Here is a 19291-nt window from a genome sequence, read left to right as displayed (position 1 = left end):
AAAGGTTAATGACTGGGATATCTTTCCCCAGTCATTGTTTATTAATATCAAATTATTTATGTCAATAAATATTGAAAAAAAAAATATCTAAGTTCTATCACGGGGTAGCAAGAACTCAGAAACAGCAGTAATACAGACCCATGACCCTAATGGCTAGATTTTTAAATAGCTCTTGTTCTTTTTCTAAATGGAACGCTTTTAGAGTGCTATCTTCATTCCACTGTCTCAGTCACTTCTAGTATAGTTAAACATGTACATACTACCAGTTTTCTTTAATTTTATTTAGATTACTTAATATTTCCTCTTCCTTCTTAAAAGTCAAGTAGGATTTTATAAAACTGCTAGTTAATGTATGGTGTCTGAGAAGACAACAGTAAACAATTTCCCTTCACAATGAAAACTACACAAGGCTTAAATAAAACAGGCACATTCCCATTTAGACACTATCACGCAATAACACAACATTTAAAAGGTCTTCATATTTATGTCTGCTTTTAGGGTATGGCTACTATATTATTTTTTGATAATAACTAATTCACTTTAATTAATTAACTTTAACTAGGAATATGCACCCATTCAAGAAATGCACATACATTCATTTACTGCAGGGTAAATAGTTAATTATTAGCTTAACAGATTTGATTACATGAAATAAAATTTCATACCCCAGGTAGTATTTGCAAAGAATTATTGTCCATCCACAATTCCTTTAGATTTTGTATTTGTTCGAGAACCTCAGGCTGAGGAAAAGAATAGATAGTATTATGGACAGTTACATAAACCTGTTAGTTATTTTTAGTTAAATAAATCAGTATTTTCTTACAGAAAGATTCCCTCCATCTTCCTTTTTTTTTTTTTTTTTTTTTTTTTTTTTTTAAACACCCATCACACTCTCAGATAGATAATGAAACAAACAGTATATTAAATGAACTGACTTTACATGTTATTGCTCTTTTTAAAAACTTGTAAGAAATGTAAGAAACCTTTGGAAATGAAATGAATACAAAGAACTCCTTAGAAGCTCTTGTTCTAAGCAGTTTATTGGCAGTATGCAATTTATGAACAAAGCAAATAAGCGAAGTGAGAAATGTGGAGTTTTAGAAACAATCTGCTGAGAAGAAAGACCAAATCTCATCTTGCAGCACATGTTAAACTCTGCCTTTTACATAATTTATGGTCTCAAAAATAGCTTAACAAAGGCTGATTCCTGAATGCTTTCCACATTTATGGAAATTTACCATATTTATGAACTATTTAATGTCTGTAATTGTCATATTCAGTAGTTAAAACAGCAGCATACAATGATCAAACCTTAAAATTACAGTAATATTAAGCTTTAATCGGATGTTCTATTTTTTTCAACATTATAGATGTCAGTGAGAGAAACAGAAAAGGGCAATTCCCCCAAATCATTTCTCATTCATTACAGCTTTGAAAATCAAGAATTATCAGGTCACCAACATTTCCATGTTTCAGCCTAACCAGTATTTTTCTTTTTGATGAAACACAATTTTCACAGGTAAAACAAGACTTTCAATTTGCCTTAACTCTGTAAAGTTAGAGTTTTTTTCAAAGTCTGCCAGAAACTGATAAAATACTTGATTCAGAATGAACCAGAGTCTAGCATGTGAAAAGCCTGTAGTACTATTTCACCAGAATTATTAAACATAGCTAGAAAAAATGTATCTGTCTAACATCCTAGGACCTCATACTGACCTCATACTGTTTCTGAGACGTGTCAGTTCCTACAGACATTGTAAAAACTTCCCTGAAGGGAACAGCAACTTGATTATTTTCTATACTAAGACTGGGGAAAATTCCTGAAAGCCATTCTATCCCAGGGAACCTGAGTTACCTCTTAGAGTTTAGTTAGGGACAGAAACTGCTTTTGGTGCAAAAAAAAAAAAAAAAAAAAAAAAAAAAAATTACTTCTGCTAAAAGTAATTTCTAATATATTTGGGATTTAATGCTAGATTTTAAGGATATGTAATTAACATGGGTATTTACAGTAAGATCACCAATTCATCTCACACTGAAGTAGTCCAACAGTAGCAACCGGCTGAGAATGAGAATCGCTTTGATCTGAGCTGCAGAAGCTTGATGCAGATGTAGTGTACTGCATTATCAATGCTGACCTCATGGAAGACAACAAATCTATTTTACAGGTAAATGTGACCATAACGTGTGGCCATAATACCGTAATGCCTTTCAAGTAAAAGTTTAATCTCCCAAGCACAGAGCATCCGAAACACAGTGGCATGCTACTAAGAAAAGGCATTTCTTACCAGCTCAGAGAATTCATTATTGCCCAGATCAAGTCTCTCCAGTTGAGTCAGTTTATGCATTGACCTGTAACAGATTAGGAAATTTCTAAGATGAAATTTTTCCTTGGGAGCAGTCAGTCAAATTTTACTTAGGGAAGAAAAAAGCTCAGATGATATTGTTGTTGTAAGAAGAGTTACATCAGCTGGACATTATTGCAGATGAGAACAATGCGCTTCAGCTTCCTGACATTAGCTAAAGTTCTAGAACTGCTAAGATAGCAACAAATATTTTAATATAAAAATGAACATACAATCTCACTATAATTTTGCATAATTGCTCAAGGAAAATGACTCATTTATAAGCAATTGAAAATAATATAAATCATGACATCTACATTTGTAAATTTATGATCAACTTCTTCATAAACTACTAAAAAGTATTTAGTCTCTTTACAGCAAAAGTACAAAGGATGCCTGTTACATCCCTGAAACTGCATCTAACTTCAGCCATGATACAAAAGCATTTTTGTGACAAGGAGAAGCACAAAGCTGCACGCTGCACAGCTGGAGCTGAGCTGAGGCTGTTTGGGGTCCTTGTGTTGGCTTAACAGACTGCCCTGAGCCCATGGGGTCCTCTCCTCTTGGGGCTGCTGTATGGGTGACCTGAAACAGGGCTTCTGTTTTGGTCATGAGGAAACTAACTCACACCAACGAGCAACGGTACTCAGTGGCATTTAGTGACACTCAGTGTCTTCCAGTAGCTTAGGAAAAAAATAGCATTGTAAGTGGATGAAAAATAGAAAAGAGTTTTCTAATTAAACAATCAGTTTGAGATTCAAGCCTCTAACATGCTGCAAGGCACACCTAGGCAAGTATTTCTCTGTGCAGTCTGTGGCCATGCAGCACGGTGCTGCACAGGACCCCACTGGGGTGAGACAGGCTCCACGCAGCCACGGCTGCAAAAGCCAGGGTGACAGCAACATCAACCAAAGCAGCTTATCCTCTTCACAGCATTAGGAAGGAGAGACAAGTAAGAATGCATCATGTGAAACTGAACCAAAAGTAAGTATCAAATATGCATGATGGAGTAAAGGGCTTTAAATGACGAATAATCGGGATTTATGTCTGCAGCTGATCACCACGTAACAGCCACAAAGGCACTTTCATTGTCTGGGCTCAGGTGATTCAAACAGTGAAATAAGAGGAAAAATGCAAAATGACTAAAAACGACTTGATGAAATTCCTGATTTATTGAACTAAATGGAATAAATCTCCCAAGTTTACCTCCGGATTTGTGCTGTGAGGAAAAAAGGGTTATTTCTAGTATAGCTTAGACCTATAAAGGCACACGTCACACCGTATGTGGACTGACTCTGAAAAGGATTTAATGTACCAGTTTTGAATATAGGTAAGCTTTTAAAAATACACAGAACTTTAAAAATCTATACTGAGAATGTGTCATGGGCGCTGACTCAAAGAAGTAATCCCAAAGCAGCAAAGATATTTTCAAAATGGAAGGAAAATTGCTGAGCAACTTCTTAACACGAGTTGAAGGACTGAACATGCCAGAAGGGTGGCAGTACGGTGATTTCTTCCATTGGAATGGATGTTCTGCTGTAATGTAACGTACAACTTTGCTCATACTGGACAAAAAAATAAATAAATAAATAAATAAATAAATTCTAAGGCTGATTTATACGCTGATAGATATGAACTATTGCTACCTCACACCTTCCCAAACTGTTAAAATCTCATAGTTTTATGAAATTAAGATTAGGAAGTTGCATTCAAAATTACTATGACATTAGAGAGTAAGAGCAGCATCCTCATTTGAATATATTGATCTTCATGGTTTACGATGGTTGACTTTTAAAGTAAGCAAATGATTTCAAATAGTGCACTCAATGCTTTATATTTAAAGAGGTTATTAAATTTAAACCAAATAGCTTTATAAATATTACACAGAGATTTTATTCATTTTGAAAATAAAATGGAATAATGAGATCATATTCCTCAAGGCCTGCTAATGAAAATTCTGCACTAAACAAGGCATTTCAGACATTAAGTCTTCCAGGGCCGCACGAGCTGCTGCTGTGCAAGTGGTGCAAGATGCCAGGGATTGCCCTCGGGTGCTGGCTCACAGCTTCCCTTCTGCTGCCTCAGCACGAGTGCTTCCTCGCCCAGCTTTGGCTCCTATGGGTTAGCTCTAACCAAGCAATTCCTGGACATATCTGGGAGACAGCCTGGCCAGAACCGCTTCCAAAAGGCAGGCAATGTGGCTGCCCTGTTCTGGAAAATGTTCAAATTTAATAAATTAATTACTGCCTCTATTTCCATGAACAAAACTGGGACAGGATAGTATCACTGCTGTAGGACTTCTCTTTAAGCCCTACCATTTTTCAATAGTAGAGTGAAGTATTTTCTGCTAGACATATATTGTTAAAATGAAAAAGTTGGTAGATAAATATTTAGCCCTCAAGTTTAAGAATTTATATATTTTATTAGATTTCTTTAATTAAACAGACTCTTTGACCTACTGCATTTCTCCATCTTTCATCTTAACTTCAAGGAATGAATGTTAGGGTCATAACTTAAGATCAAGTGCCACATGCACTTCTGTACTTTATAGAAATTAATGATCTGCAAAGAAAAGTTGTTAGAAGACATCTAGGACTCCTAGGCAAATCGCTCACTGCTGCACCAATCAAGTAATTCCTTTGGACAGGAGCTCCTGTATCTAGCTCGTTATTGTTCATGTAACATAATTTCCAGTATTTTCAAACACAGAAAATTTAAGCAACATAATGTATAAAAGCCAGTACATTTACACAATGGTTTGGGGAAATGCAATGCCAAATCCTTTGCAGGTGATGTCATCAGTACTGTGAAACTACTGCAGGTCACACTCCTATGTTATTGATTTCTTCAGTGCTTTCTTTGTTCTTTTCTAAAATGTTCTTATATGTATTTATTACTGGTGTGTTTTTTGTTTGTTTGTTTGTTTGTTTGTTTGTTTTTGTCCAGTTCTGCACAATCTCTGCTTCTTGCCAAGTCTTTGAGACTCAGCAACTAGCTTATTTCTGCTGATCACACAGTGTTTTGGAAATACCTCAAAACAGTCACAGATTACTTTCAAAATCTTTCATGCTGAAGTCACCCTAGTGCAGATTAATTCACGATAACATCTTTTTAACGTCTTCTGATAGTTCATTTATTTAGTAATCACTCGAGCTCACTGTTCTAGATAGTTTCTTTATATTTTTTTCTTCCTGTCCCACATCTTCCATCTATCTGATCAATAATCACAGATATCTTTGAGACAGGAAAGCAAGAGAGACCTTTTGGTTTTGTTTGCTAGAATGAGAGGTAGTTGCCTGCACAGTTCTGAAGGGGTTAGCACCTAAATTGAATGGAAAAGTTACAGCAATTTTTTGACTATAAGGTGCAAAACAAGATGGTGTAGTTTAAGCCTGAAGCATGGAGTGGTTAAATCTGACATTGTTCCAAAACAATACTTATGAACAGAACTATGATTAATCAAGACTGAGCACACAGATTATTAAACAGAAATGACTTTTTATATACTCTAAACAGAGTCCCCTTTTAAGTTAGTAATATAACTCTTGATTCATGCTCCCCAATTCCCAATCTGCTTCTTACTGCCTTTTTGCACTTAAAGTATTTATTACTTTGAATTATTATTGTTATAAAGCCAGACGGAATAATGAAAATATTTTATCTTTCAACAGTAACTGTTCAACATGTTGAAGTATCTAGAAGACAAGAAGCCATTCACGAAGCAATAAGCACTGCACTGGCACAACAGATGAGGACACTAAAGATAATGATGTCACCTGGACAATGTGAATATTTTTCACTCCTTTCCCCAGAGAATTCTGTTTTATATTATGCTCTCCATTAAAATTCTAGCAAAAATATGTTTTAACTCCTCTGGTCCTCCAACTGCACCATGATTCTCTTTGGAAATATCTTGCAAGACCAAGAGAAATTTTACAAAGCCAGACAAAAGCTAATTTTTTAAAACAAAGCTGCAACATACTCATCAGCTCATTTACACTCCCTTTCTCCTTAAATAACACATAAATCCCAGAAAATGTTTACATTTGGTCTAACTTGCTTCTTCTAAAACTTTCACCATTGTGTCTTAATTGATTTAATATTAGCCTAGTTTAGACTTCTGGCACTTAGATACAAGTTGTAAATTTCTATATAAATTTTTAGATTAAGTCAAGTTAATGGAAAAAGTAATTACACTGGTAATTGCAAACACTTGATGACTAAGGACAGTCTTATTACCATAAAGAATCTCATTAACTTTATGAGGATTCTTTACACTAATGTGTGCAACCCCTGGCAGCATGTGCTTACAAGACTGGACTCAGCTTATGAAAAATGATTACAATTACTCAACTACAATTTACCAGTTGCCGTTTTGGAAATCAAAGTATTTCTGCCTGAAACAAATCAATCTGACCCTTCTGAAGACCAGCCACTTGTTCAGCAGTCAGGTAGTACCCACACTTTCAGCCTGAATGATTAGGTTGTGAAAAACAATTAAATATTACAAATCTTGACTACAGGTTTCACTCCTAAGTACCATACAAAGGGTTTATACCCTAGGAAACATCTCAGCATGTCAAGTGAGCATTGCAAGTTTATTGTTATTTACACTTGCAGACATTAAATGTTTTCCAGTTACAGCATTCGCTGCATGCACATTCACAAGTATCACTTAGTACATTGCCTTTACAGCTAAAATGAGGAAACGCGACATATGTTTACAACAGACAGTTCTAGTGAAAACTTTTCTCTCAAAGGCAGTATTACTTGTGGCTTTACCGTTCTGCATTAAAGTTAATAAAAGCTTCTAGTGATTATGTTTCCCCATGCCCATGTTAACAATATGCTCCAAGAATAATCAGCCACAAGGCTGCAATTACCTGCTAACTGGAACTGGAAGCTGAACAGCAGCTTTTCTCTGATATTTACATATATAATTACTGTTTATACACGCATGGAATTATGTGTCTTGAAATGTAAAACTCTGAAATTCATCAACAATGAAATGAAGGGTAATTTTAAATTACAAACAGGTTTGGGAAAACTTGTGCATTTCATACTGTCTTCTACCTTTGAACAAAAATTCTGCTTTAAAGGGTTTGTTTGCAATACTGTAAGTTCATTATAGAAAACATCTTCTAAATACAGCTTTGAATCATGACTGCATAATTTCTCAAGATGGTCAAATAAATAGTTTCAGAAACTGCAACATTTGTATGGAGACAGATTAATTTCATTCAGCTGATGCTGTATTAAAAGATAAAGCACACTGCCAAATGTACCCAAGGGAACATCATATGAGATTTTCCATTATCTTGTGATATTTTTGTCTCTTTCATGTAACTACTTATATTTTTCTTCTGCAAGATCCATTATATATTTTTTTATTTGGGGTCATTTTATAAAGGTTGAAAAGGAAAGGTGCAATTATGAGTAATGCTCAGTTAAATATTCATTGCTTAAATGATGTAATGTAATTTAATTAATGTGATAATAAAACTTGCAGCCAAAATTTTCACATAAATCTTTATCCATATCACATTTGGATCCATTCTTCCACTCATAACCAACTGCAGGAGCTATATGCAGGAGATCTAATTCTCAGCTGTTGAAGTGGACCTCACAGTAGGTTCAGAATCAGGTGCATTTTTTTAGTTCTACACACAATAATGGACTGTAGTTCTCAAAAAACAAATGTGTGAAAACCAGTGTAAAGAGTAGTTCAGACAGATTACTGAATACTTGGTGGAAAATCAACATTGCTTATAATAGTTTTAATAGCATTCATAATCCATCAACTGTAACTCACACTACAAAATTCAGTGGTATCAATTATAATTCATGGTAATTACATACACTATCTAACATATCTTGCTTATGTTCTTGCATGTTTGCTTAAGTTGCCTTATTTAGAAGTTACATTTCTACAGATTGTTAACACTTCAAATAACCAGGAAATTATCTTGCATTAACAGTTTCACAATAAATAAATAAATAAATAAAAGACAACTACCACAACTTATTTTAAAGAAACCATGGTGTTACCACCAAAATCCTGGTCTGACAGAGATGAAATGGTGATTAAGTAAAGGTTTATTCAAACCTTCAATCACAAACTTTTACACATTTCTGATTTTTTTCTACATACAAAGAATTGTACTCATTAATAAAAGTATCTCGAGTAGGTAAAAAGGCATGAGTGAAAAGCAGGTGTGTCAGAGACATGGTTAGATTCACATAACGATAAATATGATCAAAGATGCAGTACAATACTGCTATATAATGAATGCATAGTTCTTTTCTGTCATAATTCTACTAAGATAGGACTGATAAAGTTATAACAGTTACATGATCTATTTCCTTGTGGAGAAACATAAAGGATTATGTTTATGCAATTTTCTGACAAATGGATACCCTTATTTTCTGAAGAAATAAAAAGCACCTAAAAGGAAATATGTTGTCGTTACTGCAATAACTGCTGTATTAATTTCAAATAATATTTTCTCACACTTTTGTTGTACACAGTAACCTTTATTGCAAAGTTGTTAAAAATGTCACATTCAGGAGTCCCTTCCATTTCTGCTATTTTAAAGCTTACAATATAACTTTCAATTCATTAATTATTCAGTTTAGAAGTTGCACTGTAAAATTAGTACCTAATGTTGAGAGTCTACCTGTTGCAGAACAGTTAAATTTTAACCAGAACTACAATATTACGTGATACAACCACAGAGAACTGTTTACTTCTACAGCACTTAATGGATTACAAAGAAATTTCACTATTAGTTTTCAGTGAATCTTAAGACAATGCATATCATTTATTGAATATAACACATGTGGCATGGAAAGCAAAGAACTACAAGTATAAATTAATGTGTCATAAACCATTTAATCTACATTTTATCCAGACTTTATAATGACAGGATATGTTCAATTAAAAACTTATTTGGAGGTTACCAAATATTGTTATACATAGACTGTAATATGTATATATTTATGAGGTTACTATCAAAAATAGCCTTTATTTCAACTAAAGTTATAAATCATATATAAGAACTTACATTTTTGCAATCTTTAACATCAATCCACAAATCAGAGAATGTAGCAGAGACCATGAAGAACAAATAACCCCAGAAACCCCTGATCACAAGTGGCACTGTGTTGCTTTGTTGCTTTCATATGGTCTCATCGTTAACACAGTTAGGAGCAGCTAGTCCACAAAGCATGCTGTCACCTTGGCTGCATGGCTCTCAGAAATACTACTGCAAAAGGCAGCAATGTGCACAAAATTAACACATGAGTTAAATATATGGGAAAAGCAGACAGCATATTAATCTGCATTAAACATTCTGGACTAAGAGGCAGCCTTCATCAGCCTTTATATACCAGAACTGTTTGGTTGCATAGTATAGTTTGGGAGAACTACCTCAACACAGTCTACTCGTGCTGATGCTCCTGACGCTGCCATTTCTGGTGCCCGAAAATCTGCTGACTCCACATCCTCTGCTGTTCATGCCACTGTACACACTCAGGCGATGGGCAAGGGCACACTCTCCATCTTCAGATGCTAAGATGAGAAAAATCAATTTCAATGCCCAAAAGATGGAACTGCTAGTGCAGAAGGTGTCTAAACACAACCCATTCATCTATGGCACTGGAGACTTGGGTGACTTTATCTAATTCTATCAAGGGGTTAAAATAAAAAGCACGACAATAACAGAAGTCCTACATACAGAAACTGGAAATCAAGCTCTTTTGTGATTCAGTCAGAATAAAAACACATAGGAAAACATTTCAGGAAAAAATATTTGTGTGCAATATGTAAGCATTTTAGAAAGACACTTCTGACTTAATGTATAGGAAACAAATTTCCAATCAATTTTGTTTATGGTATATATGGATCAGATCTCTAAAATCAATCTCTCATTTCAGGACCAAGTGTTGAATCACACTATAACTGGGAAGATATGCTTGACTGATTGCAGAGAAAGGTGAACTCTTCACAATTTTGATCCTTGTTACCACACAAAATTCTTTCCCAATGCAGCTTATAAGACTATTGGGAAAGAGTATTCTAAATTTCAATTCAGATCTGCTTCTGCTTACCTGATTGTATAAATAAACAGAACACAGAGTAACCTTATTACCCATTGCAAAGCTCCTAGCAATATCAAGGCTTTGCAAATAAATTTTTATACTTTTTTTTTTTTCTTCTTTACCATCCTTTTTTCTCTTATCAGTTTGCATCTGCTTCCTGGATTCTTCTACCTTCTTCCTTAAACAGGCTTTGTGTGGTTAAAACCAGGGTTAATGAATGTTTCCACTTTCTGGACTGAATTAGTCGAGTCAGTCTCATCTGGTGCATAAGGTGTTCCTGTGTGTCTGTGGATGCCAGGGGTGCCCTTGCATGCAGCAAAGCCCCTCTGCAGCCTGAGCAGAATTTTAGTAATGCCAAAGTTGTCTGGTGAAGCCAATGACATCAGATGTCTCTTGCATCACCATTAAAAATTAAATTTATCCCATGACCAGTAGTCATCCAAATTCATTATTCAACTGCATTACTAGGAGCCTTAACAAACCAACCATGTTACACAGTTATTAACAAAGTTTACGTCATCCTTATCATATTTTTGAAGGTATCTGAACAATATATTACAGGCCTATTTTCCTCCACATTGGAGCCAAATAATCCCTGACACGTCAATTCACAGCGTGACCCTGAAATACCCCATTTTGCTTATGAATCGCTACTTAAATCACTACTTTCCTTTGGTACAGAAAATTGAAAATTTTTCTTTCACATTTTATATTTTCTATGCCATGCTGTTTATCTCAGAGAAATCTGGAGGAACACTTCAGAACATAAAAGAAAATATATCCATATATCCCCACTTGTGGGATTAAATGGCCTCAGCTAAACTATTGCTCCTCTTCCAGAAAGTAATCTGTGTTTCTTAACCTTGAAATGCTGATTGCAATGAAAAACTTGAACATACAAAATTCATATTTGCAAAATTTCTATGTATATCTAGTTAAAAACATTCAAAATACAAGTAACAACAAACATACAGTTACTCTGTCTGTGAATTTCAGAATTTATATTCCTGGAGATAAGTGTGAGGTTTGGAACGTTTGAGTTACAGGGTAAATACAACATTAAACCTCGGTGCCAAATTTACATCCACTAAACTCTGTGGTGCTGATGACATCAATGATTTAATTCAGCTGTCTATGATGTCTGCATTTAGACAAAGAAGCAATCATAATTTTCACATAACATATACATAGCATAGGTGACATAATGACGATAAAAAAATGCTTGATAACAAATACACCTGTTTTTAATAATTATGAACTCAGGATCCATTGTGGACATTTGAATTCAAAGACATTGAAACAGAGCAAGATTGACTGCATCAGTCACTGCCAGAAAGGTCACCTCCCCCTTTCTGCTTAAAAGGCTGGATATCTGGTAAGTGATATACTTGGCAACACATATTTTGTTGACAGTGTAATAATACATTGAAAAGTAAAGAGCAGATTTGTAAACACTACAGTACTGATCAACTTGAACATTTTAATAATTTTAGTCAAGTTTTTATATATAAAATCACAGTGGTATTCGGGATCTGGGTCTCCAAAATTTTGAAGACAGACGAGAAGCAGGCTCCAGGTTTCCTATTACTAAATGACGAATAAAAATTTCCTATATTTCATCAGGATATAAAACATATTATTCAAATCTCTAAAGCATTCAGCACTTGATTTATACCCCTGTGTGCTAGTTTTGCATGGAATGAATGAATATAAGTTACAGACAGACCTACTTTTGACATGCAAGACTGAAGATGCAGTTTTTGCCCTGCTTTCCCATTTACTTTGCCAGAGAGCAGGACGAAGACCTAACTTAAGGTGCTGAATAATCAATCAGGAGGAACCAAGTTCAAAGGGCATTAATGAATACCTGAGGAGTAAAAATTAACTGAGTCAGCTAACCCAAAAAACAAGAGCCAAATAAATTTATCCTCAACGCATTTCTTATTTAGTAGTCCTTTTGATTCCTATTTCTACTTAAATATAGCCTGAAGACAGCAACAACACATATAAAAACCAAGAATATTTCTACAGCTAAAGCCAGAGAAATGAAAGGGGAATGTGCTAGAAATAGACAAGGATGAATTGGAGATGAAAACTGATGGGACACAATAACAATCTACATGTTAATCAAGGAAGAAGGATGAAGGAGTCAGAGATGGCAAGGAGAACGTGAGAAAATGTGAAAGCAGGACAACCCCTGCTGTATAGCACATGAAATATCTGGATATAAAATATGCGCATTACAGTTAAGCATTCTCAGTAAAATGGCTGATGTCTTCTGTAATCACTGGTGGAGTTATAACTGGGTGTATCATTTTTATGATCTGGAAGATCTTTACTGATGAGCTCTCCACATTAGTTATGTTGCCACTCACTAAGCAATGCTTTTGGCTGCACTGGCTGATTGCCAGCAGGGCTATGGCGAACATCACAAGAAAACTAATGCCGTCTGATATACACAGCACTTGGGAGCAGGTGCCAGAGACTTGGCCATGACTTCTATCCAAGAACCATGCTTAAAAAGAAAAAAACAAGCGAATACAGGGCCAAAATGTGATCTTCCTATTTAGTTATTAGAGGACTGTTGGAGGTAGACAAAAAGATAATATTCCATTTCGAAGTATGGCAAACATGCAAGACCTGTTTCAGAGTCTAACAACAGGAAGCAAGCTGCAACACATAGCTTGTGAGCTTGAACCAAACCAGTCCATTGGGGACACCGAAATGGGAGAAGCACAGAGCAGCCACATGTGCTAAAAAGTCAGCTGCAAGGCATAAATGCTGGGCATAACTGGTATCTTTTGTATATTTGTACAAATATATTTCAGTGGGAAATACAAATATAAATAGTTTATAACTCACTGACCAGCTACAGAAAATAACTGTGATATAAGAATAACAACCACTGCAATCTATTCACACACACGTACTCTACAGTTTTTCAAAAGGAAGTCAACCACTTGTCATACATTCAGAAACACAAGCAGCTGAGAGACATCACATTTTTCATGATTGTTTTTTATTTTTCTGGTTACATAAATAGAATGCCTCATGGTACAGTGAATTTTTCAGGGCTTGAGGGAAATGATCACACCAGGTAATGTGTCGCGTACCCCGAGTTGATCACAGGTTAAGTGCTGTCTGCTTGGTGGCCTTGGTGACACTGCCGCAGTGCCCTTCCGAGGCTGTCCCACCCCTCTCATGGGAAATGGGATGCTGCTGGAGTTCACAGCCCACAGCGTCCACACGTACAGTTTCTACAATTTGATAAAGCGATGGATGGCAACAACTGACGATGTCTTTTTACAGGTGTTTATCTCAGAACCATCAATCCTTAATCTGACGATCTATGGAATGGCAGACACGTTGTCCCAGGGCATCAGGCTGGGGTGTTTCTCAAAGCTGACACGAGAGCTAACACAGCGCAGGGCACGCGGACGCTCCGAGGTGGTAATATGTGCCTAGTGGTCTCCTGTTCCAGCTGGGAGAAAGACAAAGTCTGCAATGGCCATGGCAGGTAAAAACGCCATCCCGTTCTCAATGCACTCCGTAGTCATCTCTAAATTTAAATTCCTGTTGTCATATCAACCGTACACAGGTGTCTTTACTCTGCAGATGTTTTTCAATCACGTAGAATTAACACTGACTTAAGGTGCCCTGAGTATACTGAGCAATTTCCTTGCATACCATAAAACAACCATACCCGAGAGCTGGGCACACAAATTAATATCTCATTAATAACAGTCAGCTTGAACTCTTCGTGTCTTTAGCTTCAATGTCCTGGGAAGAGCTCAGGGTTCTGGTATAACTGAGAACAAAATGAGTGTAAGGTGGACCACGGTGATTCTCCATGGTTAAAAATGTTCTCCCCTCCCGCCGCTTTATACTGTGAACTCTCTATCTGAAATTTAACCCTACTAGTCAGATAGAAAATATAAATCAATTTCATATCTGTTAAATGGAAGTTTTTGGACAAATAAATAATAAATAAATACAAAAATATTTGGTATATGAAACAAGCCTGCATACAAAACTCTAAGTTCCTTTGTGTCTTTCCTTCATCCATTTGAAACACTAAAATTGCACACAACACAAACACTCTCAGATAAGAACCACTAATTCATAAGATAATTCATTAGAACCATTAGTTCATAAACTAAAGTAATGTCAAGATTATCCTAGATGACAGAAAAAGTACTGGTATATTTTTAATGAACTATAAGTTCTGGCTGTATCACCTCTCAGACTGTCGCTCACTGGAGATATGGCAAAAAATTGCCACTATTACCTTTAGGAAAGAATAATTATGGCAATTTTTCAGATAAGCTTGACCCACTATTGATGTTGGAAAAACACTCTTGTAACAGGAAAGCAATAAAATGCATTTTTCTGCATCTTCTCTGAGCAGCAAATATATTTAATTTAAAACAGCCTAATGGGAAGTTATGTAGTAGTAGTTTCTCAACTACTTATTAAAATACCAGCAATATTTTAATAATGTAATGCCAAAGTACTAAGTCATTTAGAATATGATTTATTAAACTCAGCAAGAGTTACCATTAAAGAAAACAGGTCATCATGAAAGATGAAAACATTTGTAATCTCAAAGTGCAAGAAACAGTTTACATCTTTATAATGAACCAGGAAAAAAGTGGAACAGCATTTCAAAAAATAGCAGTCTGAAGTTATGCTTTTAAATCTATATTTAAATGTTCCTGGACATATTCTCAACTGATATGAATAATTGATTCCATTGACTTCAACACACTTCACACAAACTGTGTTTTTTGCAAATCTACTTCCTAAAACAGAATTTTGGAGGTGGTAAGGATTTCAGGATTATAAATGTTATCTAAGTGAATGGAACTCATGTTCTTAAGTCACAAGAATGCTTCCAACAACTCCATCTTCAGGATTAATGGAAATAATAATTATCAGTTTTATTCATCAAATTTAATACCTGAAAAAACAAAATGGATTGTGATGTTTTAGATGCCTGAATATCTTTCAGAATCTTTTATTGGCTCACTCCAAGCAACACCAAATCTGCAGTCTTTCAACGTGGCAAAAGCTAGAAATGTTTGTGCTTATCTTAAAGTCAAAGCAAAATGGTATTGATATAGGGAACAAGAGCAAAATAACTTTATCTGACAGTGTTTCAAAACTATGTTTCTATAAATCACCAAAGATGCTCATGAAAGATATATGACAGTTTCTATACTAAAATGATTATGTATAGAGGAATGCCAGCATTCAACACATACAATGTATTTATACAAGACCTGACTACATTATTCTCTTTATTTTTTCAATTCAAAACAAAGTCTTAGCTACAGAAAGTCATAAGACCTTTAACTCTCTACAGGTAGATAATTCAAATTTGTAAATAACCTCTGCAAAATACCTGTCATTATTATAGATATGTTCTGCCAAGGCAGAATCTAGTCTGCAACACCTTACATTGTTTCCTTACCAAGTTACTGTGCGTTTTTTATAAATTTCTTAAGATGCTGCTTAGAAACCTTGGTCTTTTGAGTCTCCTTATACACAGTCTCACTCCTAAGAAATGAGCAACAGGAAGGAGGGAAGGACAGAAGGAAGAGAAATATCAAATTTTCACATTATATTTATGGAAAAAAAAAAAAAAAACTACACTAGAAATTCAAAAGATAGAAAAATCCATTAAATTTAATTTCTTAGTTAGACTGAACTCTTCTGGGTGAAAAACGGGATTCTTCTCCCCTGTACATTTTGTGATAATGTATTTTCATCTTTGAAGACACAACAGATACACTACATATGCACAAAAAGATTGGTTGATTGGTTTCACCATTCCATTCATTACCCGGAAGGAAAAAGTTAATGGATGGCATCCTTTTTGCTTCTGTTTGAAATACCTTTCATGGAAAATTTCAGATGATAGTGACCTTCTGTGCTTTTAAACAGGTGGAAGAAAACAGACCCTTTGCCCTTAATCACGTAAGAATTTCAAACATCCATAATAAAATATTATGCAAAAATAGAAATTTGTATTTTTCTCAGAATTTTTGAGAACTGCTCAATTGTAGAACTAGAATGCACAGAAGTACTGTTGTAATGCAAAAAGTGGCAGTAAAAACCCAGAGATTCCCTTTAGAACTTGGGACATTTGCAGAAAAGAAATCAAAACAGAAGAGTACCAGCTTTATATCACATTGCCTACAATAGGTGTGTCTAAACAATAATTTTACAAGTGAAATGTGAATTCCGACAGAAAATATACTTATTAGCCTCAATCCTCAGAAATATGACCTTGTGGCTAAAACATACTGCCAGTATTTTTCCATAGTTACATTTTATTACAATTAAAACCTAAAGCTGTGCAGTTGAGACTAGAAAACATCAAGTTTACATTTTAAAACTGAAAACACATGAATGCAAAAAGGTTAATTATAACAACAGGAAAAAAAAATACCCTTCACCATCATCACTTCCCTAAAGTCATGCTATTCCTGGCTCAAGCTGACAGGTATGAAAGATATGGAGGTTGCACTAAAACAACTGCAAACTGATGGCACGGGTATTTAAAAAATAAATATCTTTCAGAAAGGTACTCTAATGTAATGTACTTAAATGTACTTTAATGTAATTTAAAACAACAACTAAGGAGTAATAGAATAATGCATGTTGACTTCTTCGAAGGAATATAAAGTTGCTAATCAACAGTATCACTTGTGATTAAAACTTACTGTTTCTGGTTGATTTCAGACACTGTGCTTAATAATCAACAAACTTTGCTTTGCACGGGGAGCAGATTTCACACAGCAATGCACCAAGTTCAAACCGGCAGGACCGCAACAGATGCCACCAGAGTTTAATCGTCCCACAATTGTCTTGTGAGAATGAAGTTTCTGACAGGAAGGCCAGAGTGGCCATGCAAGCAGGCTGCATCCTGGCCCTTGAGCCCATTGGGAACGCCCGGGACCAGTTCCAGCAGTGGGGCAGGGACCACCCTGCCTCTTCCCACCTTTGGCATCTACTGGTCTTACAAGGGAGAGAGGTTCCCAAGCCGCAAGCGTTGTTTTTGTCTTCCAGCAAAACACAAAGGGGTGTGTGTCAATCTTAAAATAATAGAGACCCTGGAGGTGGGGCTGGCTATGCACTCAGAGTTCTCGTTCCTATGGCCAGCTTATTCTCATCTGCTCCTCTGCCAAACAGATGAACCTGTCCAGGCTGAAGATAATTTTCTCTTCCAAGTTGCCTCACCTGACTGTGTGTAGAGACAAACACTAACATATCTCCCCTCACCTTCTGTTTTCACAGCAATATGCTATTTCTAGAGCCTTGTCTTATGACACATTTTGCAATCATTACTTTTCCCAAAGGATTTGGACCTTCTTTAGCTCTTCCTCGTACTTGTTGCATTTGGAATCTTTCCTAATGAGGTCTCCCTTATTTTCTGTACAGTGCCACAAACACTTCTGTATCTCCAGTGGAAAAACTTTGTCAAAGAACATTTGGCTTTGTCAGGACACTGCTAGGTTGATGACTCATAGACATTTTACATCCCACTAATACAATAATGTCTTCTTTTCTTCAGTGTGATTTCTGACTGAAGAACCCCTAATTTATAGCATAATTTCATATTAGTCCCTCAGTACATGACCTTGCACACCGTATTATTAAATATCACCCAGTTTTAATTGCTCATCTTCAGAATTCCACAGTTCTTCCAATTTTAGAGGCTGTTCTTGAGAATTTGATCCAAAACTTTTACTCTTCACACAGCAAATTAATTCTGAGCACTAGCTGAAGGCGAAGACAAGACCTGTTGTTTTTTTCCAAACATTAGCTGCCAAGGACCCATCCCCTTGGTAATGTCTTCATTGTATGTTATTTCCTAAAAGCATGGTATTGTAAACAACAACAAAACCCTAATAGCTCTAATATCTATTGTCAAGAAAATCAAAGAGATGAGAAGCCACAGCTTCAGGTGGGAAATGGTGAGTCATTAAGATGAGTGCAGCAAATACAAGTATTTTCTCATCAATTACCAGCGCCTACACTTTCTCAGACCCTAGTGACTCACCATTTACAATTGCAGTTTCTACAGTTTTTCAATTTCACCAGTTTCTACTGAAGGATATCCTACAAAACCCTGAGAAGGTGTTTTCCTGAGCTCAAACAGCTCTAAAAGCAAAGACCATGCTAACTACTTCAATTTATTCAAAGGTTTTTGAAAAACCACAGGCAGGCTGCCTTGCTGCTTGGTGCAGGTACTGTTTCCAGGTTCCTTCCTGAGATATGAAGTACCCTGGACTCCTCTCAAGAATTCAACAGGATATTAATGTCCCCAAACTTTCAGTTTAGGAGTGTCAAGTCTGCTATGAAGAGCAATGAATATTTATGACAGAGCCTAATTTCAGAAAATATAAATTTAAATGCAAATTAATGAGCTTCTGTAAAAGTGGTAACCAGACCAGGTTTCAATGGGACTGTTAGACAACTTAAAAAATTTTGTTGTTACAGAAATGTGCTCAGAACATTTCTTTCCAACTAAGCTGTAAATTCATGTACCGGCTTTGAAGAACAGAGGGAGATTTACTTCAATCAATGTAATAACTCAGCACTATCCTGAAACAACCAGGCATCCTCAGCAGGCAAGCAAGCAAAGTGATGAACATGAGGGAGGGGAACCATCTGAGTTTTGTGTATGTACCACTGTTCCTAAAACACTTGGCTAAAAATTTAGACTTGGAATAGGGTTAATTTCTGGATTAGCTAGTTTTTTGTTTTTTTTTTATGCCAGGTTAGTTGCTGTTAACCATTTGATGAGAGAGAAAGAGACAACACATGCATATATGTTTATA

The 19291-nt window shown here is 35.7% G+C and overlaps 1 protein-coding gene across 4 annotated transcripts in view; it reads right to left on the bottom strand.

Moving 5' to 3' along the window:
* The window catches only part of LRRC7 (leucine rich repeat containing 7), a gene marked incomplete at its 3' end in the record, with an annotated part of 89482 nt that overhangs the window by 53498 nt on the left and 16693 nt on the right, over window positions 1-19291 (bottom strand). For all 4 annotated transcript variants that reach the window (XM_082765782.1, XM_082765783.1, XM_082765784.1 and 1 more), the window contains exons 6-7: window positions 2286-2349; window positions 666-740 (exon numbers count right to left, since the gene is read on the bottom strand). In XM_082765782.1, coding sequence (XP_082621908.1) covers window positions 666-740; window positions 2286-2349 — 139 coding nt within the window. The remainder of the gene's footprint in view (window positions 1-665; window positions 741-2285; window positions 2350-19291) is intronic.

Source organism: Aythya marila (genome assembly GCF_965140915.1).
Source record: "Aythya marila genome assembly, chromosome: 8".
Classification (NCBI taxonomy): domain Eukaryota; kingdom Metazoa; phylum Chordata; class Aves; order Anseriformes; family Anatidae; genus Aythya; species Aythya marila.
This window is presented reverse-complemented; position numbering and strand designations above follow the sequence as displayed.